Source organism: Lynx rufus, unplaced genomic scaffold, assembly GCF_022079265.1.
Source record: "Lynx rufus isolate CCGP_SWC_20201006 ecotype Redwood Valley unplaced genomic scaffold, mLynRuf1.p SCAF_2, whole genome shotgun sequence".
NCBI classification, from domain to species: Eukaryota; Metazoa; Chordata; class Mammalia; order Carnivora; family Felidae; genus Lynx; species Lynx rufus.
The window spans coordinates 86,469,792-86,482,917 of NW_025814834.1; the positions used below are offsets into that span (position 1 = coordinate 86,469,792).

Consider the following 13,126-nt stretch of genomic DNA (forward strand, 5'->3'; position numbering starts at 1 on the left):
AAGATATTAATTATATTTTCCTGACATGGTTGAGTAATTAAGTGATGAAAATATTAATTATTTTCCATTCAACTGAACAATTAGGGGCGACTGATATTTTTCAATAACGTGTTTAGACAGAGTGTGTTCTGTGCTTTCTCTTCAGTGGTGAACTATGACAATGTAGTGGACACAGGTTCGGAGACAGATGAGGAGGACAAGCTTCAGATTGCTGAGGAGGACGGGATTGCTAACCCTCTGGACCAGGAGAGGAGTCCAGCTAGCGTGCCCAACCATGAGTCCTCCCCACACGTGAGCCAAGCTCTGCTGCCGAGAGAAGAAGAGGAAGATGACATAAGGGAGGGTGGAGTGGAACATACCTGGCACGGCGCCGACATTCTGCAAGCCTCTGTGGATGGTCCAGGTAAGCGTCTAAAACGACCTGGCCCCTTCCTGTGCCATCTTCAGCTGACCTCTACCACCTAGCGGAACGGCCATGATCAGATAATTAAAATATTTCTTTGCACACTAGAGATACCAAAGCTGGTGACAGATTATGGAGTGATAGTAGCGTTATCGCCTTACAGTACTAACATCTTAGGAAGGGATTATGTTTCAGTTTGGGTACAAGTTGAATATGAACTGCATGCTATTTATTTATATTGATTTATTTTTAAATGTTTATTTTTAGTTATTTTGGGAGGGAGGAAGGGAGGCACAGAGAGAGAGAGAGAAAGAGAGAGAGGGAAAGAGAATCCCAAGCAGGCCCCGAGCTGTCGGCACAGAGCCCGACACAGGGCTCGATCCCACGAACCCGGGGTGGTGACCTGAGCCAGAATCGAGAGTCAGACGCTCAACCCACTGAGCCACCCAGGCACCCCGGAACGACATTTTAAACACACAACGTGTGAAGTATTTGTACCCCATTTACAATGTGCACTTTATATAACATGCTCAAGATCTAGGCTTTCAGGATAGAAAATGGAAGCAGACATAAAAACTCACAACTAATATATATTTGAAAATTTTGTGTGGAAATTATATAACAATACAGACCAAGTATGTGTCAGTTTAAGGTAGTTTCAGCATCTGTCTGACACCTTCTATTGTAATTCAACCATCTAATCATTCCCCTTTGTTAAGTGTGAATGTGATTTCACACTTTCACCTGGTCAGGTAGCTTTTTTTTTATTATTTAACAGTTAAGTACTTGATAATGATTCCTGCTGTTTGGTGGGAATCTCTAGGGAAGTAAAACCGCTCCAAGGCCAACTGTCATAAAAATAAGGTAAATTATCTTCAGACCCAGACTTCACAGGCCACTCACTCTGCATATGGAAATGTCTTGGTCTAAAATTCATGTGGATGGAATAGCACTAAGGTATGAAATGATTAACAAAATCAAAGAGAACTAATCGGATGCCCTCAAACTCCCTCTGCTCATCTCTACTCGGTGAGGTGGCCTGCAAAAAAATGTTTTAAGGACTCCTCCAATTCAAACCATAGTGTCTCCTTCACCTCTCTTCCCAAGACTCAAGGAGAGCTGTCATGATGTACCCCACTTTGTTTTTTCTCTCACGATATAAATAACAATAGCATTTTTATAAATAGGCGAAGTGGGTGGGAAGGGAAGTAAACGCAAGAGTCTACCTATATGCTATTGTGATGTCGCAGACTATAAAACATCGAACATAGGCAGGGTAATTGTTTGGTATACTGGAAGGAGGATAATAAAAGCATTTCCACCACTAAAGAAAATTAAATGTGGAAAAAAAGAAAAAAACCCAAGACCGATGGCAGTTTGAGTGTAGTGTATTTGTTTTTCGTTTTCCTAAATTAGTGTGCCAAGTTTTGTATTCTTTCTGTTTCCAATTTTGCTTTCGGTGAAGGTTTCTCGAATCTCAGCAATCCTACACATAAACATTTATCGTTATATCCATTAAGACTTAAGGTTTGAGATTTTCAACTATGAGGGAGAACTCAGCCAAAGATGCTTGAAAGATAAATACGTTTAATTAGGGGCAGAGGATGATCATTAAAGGAAGTCTGACTGCTGCAGAAGTCATTAACAATCTTAAATGAAATTTTTATTTTTATGATAGCCATTTACATGTATAATAAGAGCCAATGATTCTTGGGAGCAGTGTGACAGAAACAGAGTGTGGCGAGAACTCATGTAAGACATACTATTTAAATGAGCTGGTGTTAGCTATTCATATTTGTTAATGAACTAGATATGCAGGGCTATAAGAATGAATGTTCTGATGCTTTAAATTTTAATATCTAGAAATCAAGGGTAAGGACCAATTACTAGAATTTCCACCCTTAAAGGAATAATTAATAACGATATAACAAATGTACGGCTCCAAACTTCTTAAAAAAAAAAGTTTAATTTTAAAAAATTAAGATCAATAATTGAAAAACAGCCAAAACAGTCATGTCAAGCTGTAGTAGTTCAGGATCATGGCAGCTTTTTGTGCTGGTCATGGATCATAATTCTAAATGTTTTAATATACAATAATCCATATGAATGCATTACAGACCCTGTTATCACCTGTAGTTAATGGTGCCTGTGACACAAATGAACAGGCTGTTCTTTGCTCTTACCTTTATGGTAAATAAACTAGCATTCTGGAGTCACAATAATTAAATAAAATGTAAATCCCTAATCTCATTTGGCTATTTGGACCAAGAAAGTTACCCGGCTATTACCTGTCTAGTTCTAATGATTAGTGATGATTTATTGTTCTTTTTTTTATTGTTCCAAAAGTGCTCTGATGTGGTGCCTTGATGTCTCATGAAAAGAAATTGGTCTTAAAAAGCTACTCATTGTTTATCCTGACTCTTAGATAACACATTTTTCTTCTGATAAAATATTTTTCTTATTTATTGTTCAAAACACACAATATAGACAATAATTCTAATTCTGGTGCTGTTTTATTTAGTAGTGTTTTATCCCTGGTGCCTGGCTGTCTACCATCGTACCTCAGCACATAGCTTTACTGTGAGATAAGCCCCCTGTCCTTTACTCTTTCTCGCAGGCTTTCTGTGGTTTGTCTGCAGGATGCAGGTTTTGAACTGAAGAGTGCAATGGAGTTCTTACTGTGCCTTTCCGGTTCCAGCACAATCCAAGTTTTGTGTTTAGAATTGTCCTTGACATTCTTTCGTCCCACAATGGGGTGGACACAGTGTGCTGGAAACCATGACATCATTATCATTGACACAGACTTAAATAAATCACCTGCATCTTGGCCTCTTTGTGCTTATTCAAGGATTCTTCATCTTAAGGAAGAAAGTGCTCTTTATTTTTACAAACCTCCATCCCAAGGGTGACTGGAAAATGCAAACTTTTACAAGTGTTTGAAAAACAAATATGCTGTGTGGTTTTAGACACAGTATGCTGAGTCAGAGTTGTCTTGGAAAATGTTTAAGGTCGGGTGTGAGGCAGAAGGACAGCCCGGATTGCCATGAATTCAGAGGAGGGATTCTTAACCGACCTATTATTGTGGCCTTCTGAATGTGGAGTCACATGAAACTTCATCAAGTAGGCATATATGTGGTATTTCAAAAACATACCTGAAAAGGATTAGTGTTTCATCATAATAAATTGAGCCTGGTATTCCAAAAAGGCAAGGTTGATTCTCAGTAAGTTGAGGCAAAGTACATTCTAGGTAAGAGTGACACCATCTCAGTTGCATAATCTCTGGTAAAAGAAGGTTATAGCCAAAGTATTACCACAGAACGTGATACCCACAAGATGCCAACTACACATTTGTATAGCCGGCGTTTAATAATTTGGGAAGCAACCACCTACTGTAACTTCTCTTTACTTTTTCATAAGAAAATGACAATGAGGAAGGAAGTGCAGCAGAAATCTTGAACATTACCACTATTATGCAAAAAAAAAAAAAAAATGCTGTTAACTGTTTTCCCCTCAGTGACTTGATCTCTCAGATGGAAAACTTATGATTGTTCTGACTCTTGGCTACCAGAAATCACATGAGATGAGCGAGGAAGAAACACACAAAAGCTATATTTATAGCCAGCACTGAACTTCTCAGAAATACCTTAATTTAATTCCTTCCAGAGACTGATAAAAATATCGGATGAGGGAGCCTTTCAACCGATCAATTATTACAATTGACAATACAATATGGCTGTATATTGAACTTCCAAATGTTTTATGCAAAACGTCCCTGCGAAAATATTCCTTAAATGAGAGAGAAGTCCAGGGCCAGAGACAAATGAAAGTGCTCCTACAGTTTAAACAAATACCATTCAAATCATCTGACTGTTATGGGTAGTAGCATTAAATAAGCATCTATTTATACATCTGTGTGTTTTACCTTAAAAGGCCCATGATTTTTTTTTAGTTCTGATAACATAAACAGAGAGGCTGCAGGATACAACTTGTAAAACATATATTTTAATTTTGCTGTAACATTTGCTAGAACCTGTTTTTCTACCAGATAATTATGACTAGAATGTGATAAGCAAAGAATGGTCAGGATAAATTTGGGAATTTGCAGAGTCCTATTTATAAAGTTTCTCTGGTTTTAAGTCAAATGACGATCAGAGAGATATTTATCCTGGATCGTGTTTGGTTCTCCTTAGCCTTGTTATTGTCAAAATACAATTTTTTAAAGTCCGCGTTTAATTTACTGACTTGGAGGATTTTTGACTGTCAGCTGTCCTTCTCCGCCCTCTCACATACTCCATAATTTGGGAGGCAGAACATTCTAGAGCTCTCCCAGTTTGCAAACTCTCCCTAATTCAAAATATTGCCATTGTGGAAAACAACCTTTTATCACCTATGCATCTTCAAGCTCCGTGTTAACATAGTTTCATCTTCATCACCACATTGAGCTCTTGCTGCCCCTGTACGTTTTTCCTCAGAAGATGACTGCAATTCTATACGGTAGCCTAAATGATAAGGAAGAAAGATATTTATGGAAGGGTAGGGAAAAGCTTAAGGAAGGTATGTTTTAGGAGTTTATATAAAACAGTGAAACAGGTGTTTTCAAGACCTCTGGGATGTGTGTTTTATAAACCGGGAATTTCAAGTTTTGATATGTAGAATTAGGTTTTAAAAAGATATGCCTGCACAGATTGGCCCCCATCATAGCTCCTCCAAGAGGGGAGAAAGCATGAGATTCTGACTGGCCATGAGTCCTCCTGAGTTACCAGAGGCCCAGCAACTAGCATGCCTCTCCCTAAGTACAAACCCTTCGTTGCTTTCGACTCGTATGGAAAAAATAATATCTTTCCCCCTGTTTGTCCCGAGAGCTGCCACCAGAAGAAAAGCCCTTCGTTTGCCCCAAAGAAGCACCTCTGTTTTTCACAGCTTGCAGTAATGCTTAAAGTAAATAAGTTCTTGTGCAGCTAGCACTATTGGATTCATTCAATTGCCTGAACAAAGCTATTGTTTAGAGGTTTACAACAAGCCTTTTCTCTGTTTCCTTTAAAAGAATCTTCCTTGTTCCTGTGGTTGGCATGCTTAGTATAGTAAGCCTTTCTACAGTGTTCAAATGCTAACGATAATTTTCCCCCACAGAAGAAATGAAGGAAGACTATGACACTATGGGGCCGGAAGCCACGATCCAGACCGCAGTTAACAATGGTACAGGTAAGTTGTGTTTACCTTGCCAAGATCAAATTTGTCCTGTGTCATGTGGATTTGGTGAGTCAGGAAAAGAAACACTGGCCCCTCCATTTGGATCTCCATGACTTAACAATTAAGTCAGACATTACAAGTCTCTTGTTTTGTTTCAAATCAGAGTTCTCTTTTTTATTTTATGTTATTTTATTTTATTTTATTTTATTTTATTTTATTTTATTTTATTCAGCAAATATATCTTTCATTCTTAAACCCCTGATTCACCTGTGAAAGTTGAGAAAACTGAACTGGATAAACATATTTTTTTCAAAGCATGAGTTGGGAAAATTTCTGGTAGTAATTTTTATTTTAAAAGGGTGCATAAATAATCTTAAAATTAGAATGTAATATGCCTCTTCTGGCCACCACTTGATATCAGTCATCGAGAAATCAAATGATATGCTGTAATTTAGATTGTAAATGTTTTTTTCAGGAAGACAAACCAAATTTCCATGTACATTCCTCACAAAAATTGATCATCTGACTTCCTTTTTATTCTCTCCTCACTGTTAATTCTCGGTACCTTCCACCTCCTCTAAATAATGTTTTCCAGGCAGAAGTTTTATAGAGAATTGACAATTTCACTTCTTTTTAATGAAGCTAAAAAAAAAATTACAGTAAGAAAGCAGTAAGCAGTCTTTTCTTTTACTCTGCTCCTGCTGTGGAATGGGACTTCAGGACAGTTGTGACATTCCATGTTCCTCCCCCAAAACTGAACAGCGTCTTGCCTTGCATTCTCACGTCACCAGTGCAAATGTACATTGACTCACTACGTTTATCTCTCTTTTCCTGGATAAGGCTAATTATTTTTGGTGTTATAAACAATCCTTCACACTGCCATTACAAATATGAACCTAGTGCCCAGTCGAAGGTTATCTTCCAAAACAAAACAAAACAAAACAAAACAAAAATCACATAAGTATTTCCACTCAACTCACCAATGGGAAAAATGTTACAGTTTTGCGAAGTTTTGAAATGTAAATAATTCAGACAATAGTCATATCTCCCTTGTGTTGATACACATCATAATAAACTGCTCATGCTGTGCTTCTAGTTAGAATGTTCTTATTAATAACTTACAAGGCACTAATTCACTTTCTTCGGTATAAAATAAGAGAAATAATGAACAACTGTAATGTTTCTTATATTTCAGCATGTCAATTTAAGGTACAAAGAATGAGACTGTGCACTATGGGATTACGAAAAAGGTATAGAATTAGGAAAGAGTAATCTTAGTGTTTAGGTATAACTCTGGCAATAACTAGCTAGATTGTGACCTTGAGCAAGTCAGTTACCCTCTTTGGAACCCCGTTTTCCCACCTGAGAAATGAATTCCCCACCTGAAGCACACTAGCTGCTTCTTGAGAATATTTCTAGTTTCAATGTTCTCTGTTGCAGGGTATATAAATCATCATATAAAATAGAGACAAGACATAACAAATTCATATAAAAACATAATAATAAAGAGATACCATAAATTAGATACTTTCTATAATGCCCCAACTCATGGGATCAAAAATGGCTTCATGATTTTTTCAAAGATAAATGTCAAATTTCAACTTCAAGCGTGAATAAACACTAACTTTTATCAACTTTATAGACATTTGAGTGACACAAATGTAAATTTATCCCACAAAGTGACTATTTACTAGCTGTTTTATACACTTGAAGTCTAAAGTGAGATTAATAAAAATGATTCCTGTTCAATAGAGTTAAAAATCAATTATGAATGTTCTTTTACCTGGCTTTAAGATCTCTTTTTCTGATGCTTACTTACTCTTCCTGAGAGTTCATATGTTTTCAGTCACTAAATAAATGAAAAAGTATTCACTGAGAATCTTCTATATATTCACGATTGGTGCGTGTGTGGTCGAAGATGGGCCAGGAAGTCTAAGACATGGTTATTATTTAATTTGGAAGATGAGACTAACACACAAGGAAGAAACAGAACAATAAGAAAAATATGTGATAAATGTGCAACAAATGGTAGGAACTATAATTATTTCAAATCATAAAAGTGGGGGGAATCTTACGGGATAAGTATTCAGAAAAAGCTCCATGACAGAGGGGAAATTTGAACTAAGTATATTTTCAGTGGTCATAGAGAAGTAAGGAAGGGCTTTCTAGCAGAAGAGTATGTGAGCCAATAAAGGACACTGTGAAATCTATTCAGAGGATAGTGAGTAAATGGATTCACCTGAATCAGAGGGTCCTAGGAAGTGATTCATGGGAAGTGAAGCTGGACATTTAAGTTGAAGCCAGCTGGTGGAGAATGTAAAGCACCAGACCCAAGAGTTTGTGTCATGTTATACTACCATGATTTCTGTGGGGGAAAACCAGACTTAACGAGACCAACTGGAAGTCATTGTAGTTACTCAGGTGTGAAGTGATAAAAAGCTTGACCTAGGGTGGTGACAGTGGTGAAATTAGCAGCATGGTTTCTTAACAAACAGTTGAATCTCTGGGTGATGGATTCAAAATGGCCTCAAGATTACACATCTTCATGTTTAGAACATGGGAATACTTGATTAAAAGATAAAAAGGAGGATCCCATTTTGAGAAGACCTTAAGTTAGTCTTTAGACGTAAGTATCTTCATAGAAGAGTTATATATGGATGTGAATATGAGCATGCTCATTGGAAATGAGGAATTGAAACACAGGAAGTCAGGGCTAGAGATAGAGATTTGAGAGTGATGCAAATATATTCCGATAGTATTTACCATCATGGGACTATGAAACTAACAATTGAGAGTGTATTTATTGAAACAGCTAGAAAGATGAGGCCAGGGTTGCTGGTGGGTAGGGAGAAAAATCAAATTCATTGAAAGAAAAAAGATTAAGATAGAGAAAAATTAAACAGCCAGAAGGCAAAGAAAGATTCAAAAAGTAGAGAATGGTCAATTCAATCAAAAGATTCAAATAATTACATTTGAAAGAATGCTGAACAAATACATTGGACTTGCTAATTATGAATTTCCTGGTGACCTTCAGTTTATAACTCTGCCCTTTTAGAGAGTAAATATGTATTTCTTCACAACCGTAAGTTACTGCTTCTTTTCCCCAGAATCTTTTTGATTGCTAAATACATGGGGAATTGAAATAAGACATCTCTTCTGGTTGAAATTGCTTATTAATGGACCATCTCTTTGTCTCCACCCAAGTCCTACACGATCCAGCTATTGGCTGACCTTCTCTAGCCATCCCAATCTATAACGATATCTTCTTCCAGTAAATGCTCATAGAACAAAACACCTAAACTTGCCATAAATTCTGTAGTATGTTGTTAATTAATGTGCTGTCTTTTCCAAATTAGATTGCAAACTCCAAGAGCATGGATTGTTTCTTAGGCTACCACATTACCTATAAGAGAGCCTTAAAATTTTTTTTAAACTTTACTTTTCAATTTTATTTTTTAATTTTTCAAAATTTATTGTATCTATTTCTTAATGTACAAGGTTATATTAGTTTCAGGTGTACAATATAGTGATTCAACAATTCTATACATTATTCAATGCTCATCAAAATAAGTTCGCTCTTAATCCTCATTTATTTTACCCACCCACCCACCCACCCACCTCCCCTCTGGTAACCACCAGTTTGTCCTCTGTATTTGGAATGCCTTAAAATTAACAGGCTCTCAATAAATATATTTTTAATGAATAAATATGGAATTAATTTGATAGCAGATAGCCATTTTTCTTTTCTAATCAAAGCAGAATCAACAGATATTGGAATAGATCTTTTTTTAATGTTTATTTATTGGGGGGGTGGGGAAGGGAGGGGTAGAGGGAGAGGAAGACAGAATCTCAAGCAGGCTCCGCACTGTCACCACAGAGCCCAACACAGGGCTGGAACTCACAAACCATGAGACCATGACCCAAGTCAAAATCAAGAGTCGGCCACTCAACCAACTGAGTCACCCAGGCGCCCCTGGAATAGATACATTCTAAACAGGTTAAGCAAAGTTTCTGATAAAAAGTGTTGTTATTAATGGGAATAAGCTCTGAAGGAAAGACAAAGATAATGTGTCTAGTACTTTTCTCCGAATATTCAACACACAAATTTCATTCCCAACTAAAAGCAAGGAAAACACCTCTGAATTTTCTTCTCAGTTCTACATATCTATTAAATAGCAGAAATTAATTAAGTTCATATAGATGGATAGAAAGTCCTTTAAAATCTAAAAGTATCTTCGTCCTCGTATATTCTGCTGAGTTTAAAGCTGCAAGAAGCAATGGAAAGAGTTTAGTTGAATTCAATCAAGAACTCTAAAATTGAAAGCTATACTATAGAACAGTTTCTTAATTGTATTCTGATAGTTGAGGAAACCGTGAAAAGTGCCAAATAGCTAACTGATGGCAGATACGGAAAAAAAATCTAAATTACCTGACATAACCTTTCACTTCAGAAGGTTTTTTCACCACTCTGAGGAGCTGTCCTGATAGAAAATATGGTATCATCTTTGACTCTTACATGCTTTATCTAATTAGTCATCGGTTACTATCATAAATATCATATATCACTTTTATTTCTCCCCGTCGTTTTTTTTTTCACTTCCCTGATTTAAATCCTCGTCTTTCCTTAGAGCTATTATGACACCTTGTTAACAAGGCTCCATTTCAATTCCTAGTTTCTTTAATTCTTTCTTCACACTAACAAAGTTAGTAATAAGCTGTTTTCCTAATTCTGGGCAAGTGAATTTTCCTAATTCAGAGCAAGTGAATAATGGTAACTCATCTCCCACTCCACTTTGTACTCAACCTTGCCTGGCTCTCCACTGCTTTCAGACTGAGTTGGCATTTGAGTCGAACTGATATCCTCTTGATACAACACCATCTTGCTTTACTACTACTTCCTGGTATATGCTTCAATTCTGAAGGACTGCTTACCATTTATACTCTTTTGCCTTTGCTTATGATTTTCCATCAACGTAGAAAGCCATTCATTCTTTTTAGTCTGACAGCATCATCTGCGTTCTTAAAAGCCACCTCTACCAGGAAGCCATCTTATAGTCTCCTACTCAAGATTAACTACTCCTTCCTTTGAGGGTCTTCTTTTAGAATGTATTAATTTTTCTCTCATACTTAGTCACCTGCAGGTATGTTTCTTCCCACTAGATTAAAAGCTACTTGAGGACAGAAATGGTAATGGAGTTTTGGTCACTTTCTTGCTACAGATCCTAGAATGGTCTAGGTCACAAAGAGTTTTTAAAAAAATTGAGGGAGTGAATGAGAGACAAACAACGCTTGGACTTCCCCTTCAGGTTTCCAGGTTGACATATTTTTGACACCTGACATGAAATAACCAACCAGACATTTTCATCTCTCATTATTCCAATCTCCCAAATGAGAAAGATTCAGTTACATTTGACTGGTGTCCAGCCTTCATGTCCTCCTCTATTTGCTCAGTCCACATTCATCCTATAACCCTTTTCTCATTGGTCAAACTTCCTTCTTAGAATCCTTAATTGCTTCTTAGTACCCAAAGGACAAAACCCACATTCTTCAGACCAGTATTAAGTGCCATCCATTTCATACCAACAGTGTTCTATTCTCATCAGACCAAATCTTTTGGTAATATCAACAGAGAATCACATTTATACCAACCTCTGAATCTCTGCCCATGCTATTCCTTGAGACCCTAATTTCTCGCTCCCTTTCCTCCAGTTATCCAAACTCTACCTACCCTTCTGTTCTTCAGGGCCAGTTCACATTCCATTTGCATAATGTGGTCATTCTTAAACACCCCAAACCACATCAGTCTCTTCCTTCTCTGAAATTCCACAGCCCTCAAGTGGACACCAGTAATTCTAGCATGTTGAATTGTTCCCCTTTCTAATGTTTGCACCTATTTAGCCTAGTTAATTTTATGAAGACAAGAGAATTCTTGAGCTGTAAAATGGGGGTATATTATCACACCATCTACCTCATAGGATTGTTGAGGTAACTAAATAAATAATGTATATATTTGCCTTAGTAAAGTCCCCCAAAATATTTGCTTTAAGAAAAGGACTATTCCCTGTTTGCCTCAAAGTGCCCAGTACATCAGTGAACACATGGTACACGTTATGACTGGCATAATAAATGAGTGAATGAACGAACGAACGAATGAATGAATATTTGGTGGAGAAGAAATGGACTCTGAGAAAGGAAGTCACAATATGGGAAAACATTCCTTGTGGAGGGGATTAAGTCCAGTATCTTCAGATAGTGACACCAGGATTCAAGTCCTGAAATCAACTTGTTAAAGGCAAAGAAGAACAATGTACAGTGTCACTATTTTTTTTTTTACAACCAAGTTAGATTAGCAGCACAGCAAAGTTGACTTATAACAACATGAAGCACCGCAAACCCTGACTTACATTAACAACTCTCTATATTGCATTTAATATTTCTACATTGGTTTTAATGTTTCAAAAATGAAAGAATTGTAGGCTTTAACACATAAGACAAAGAATGCCCTTTTGTAAAGAACCTTACATCTTCCATATTTTAATGAGATTCAAATTCAGAATAAAATTATTGTGTAGAATTTTCAAGAGTATGTGGGGGGAAAACCCACTATTTTCAAAGAAGATTAGAGAAACGGAAAAACTTAGGAGCATTATAAAGCCTACGTGCTAGTAGTAACAAGGATGTATCTTAGGTGCTTGGTGATCATTACCATTAACGCAGTTCCACGTGCATAGCAAGACCCAATAGGCCCCTGATGTTTTCCTCTTTGAATGTGTGTAAGTTATATTTATTCAGACAATCTAGTACTCTAGTTATAAAGGGCTATTAATAACCACCTGTGCCTTTTCTTCCTTTGCTGAGAAAAGAAAAGCACCTTACCACTTTCCATCTAGAAACTGGGTAAGGCCAATTTAGGTCTCCATTCTTAATCTTACATAACACAATAAAATTACTGTCCAAGAACTAACTGTGTTGACTCTAACTGTAGTCATTAAACATGCTTCCAATCTTTTAAGGATAATATAGGAATGCTTTTACCCATGAAAGGTAAATGTTGGTCTGGGATGCTCCAGATTAGTTTACAGTCAGATAAACATTTGAATTTTGTCTTTACCGATTACTACTTACATGAACTTGAGTGGAAAAAATTCATTTCTACATCAGTAAAGTGGAAACAATGATTCCCTATGTACAAAGTCTCACTGTAGGAACTAAATGGTATATTATTTTTGAAGTACCTAGTGCACTGCCTAATATATACTAGATGCTTACCCTGATTTGTTTATTTTGCCAGTTGGTTTGTATCTCCAGATAAGCTTTAAACCATTTTTATTCCCTAAGAAATAAATGGATGCTGAACCTCCCAATAACACTGGCTCCTCACTAACTTCTTCTCTAGAAAACTAAATTGCAATATTTAACAGATTTGTAATGGAGGGACTAACCAGTCAATTTTGAGAGCCTCTGCCCATTAAATTCCTTTGACAGCTTAGAAAACCAAGCAGACAAGCTGTAGGAAAGATGTCTTTTCACTGC

The 13,126-nt window shown here is 36.8% G+C and overlaps 1 protein-coding gene across 2 annotated transcripts in view; it reads left to right on the forward strand.

Moving 5' to 3' along the window:
* Positions 1–13,126, forward strand: part of ZEB2 (zinc finger E-box binding homeobox 2) — a 128,423-nt gene that overhangs the window by 85,720 nt on the left and 29,577 nt on the right. For both annotated transcript variants that reach the window (XM_047084708.1, XM_047084707.1), the window contains 2 exons: positions 146–403; positions 5,534–5,605. In XM_047084708.1, coding sequence (XP_046940664.1) covers positions 146–403; positions 5,534–5,605 — 330 coding nt within the window. The remainder of the gene's footprint in view (positions 1–145; positions 404–5,533; positions 5,606–13,126) is intronic.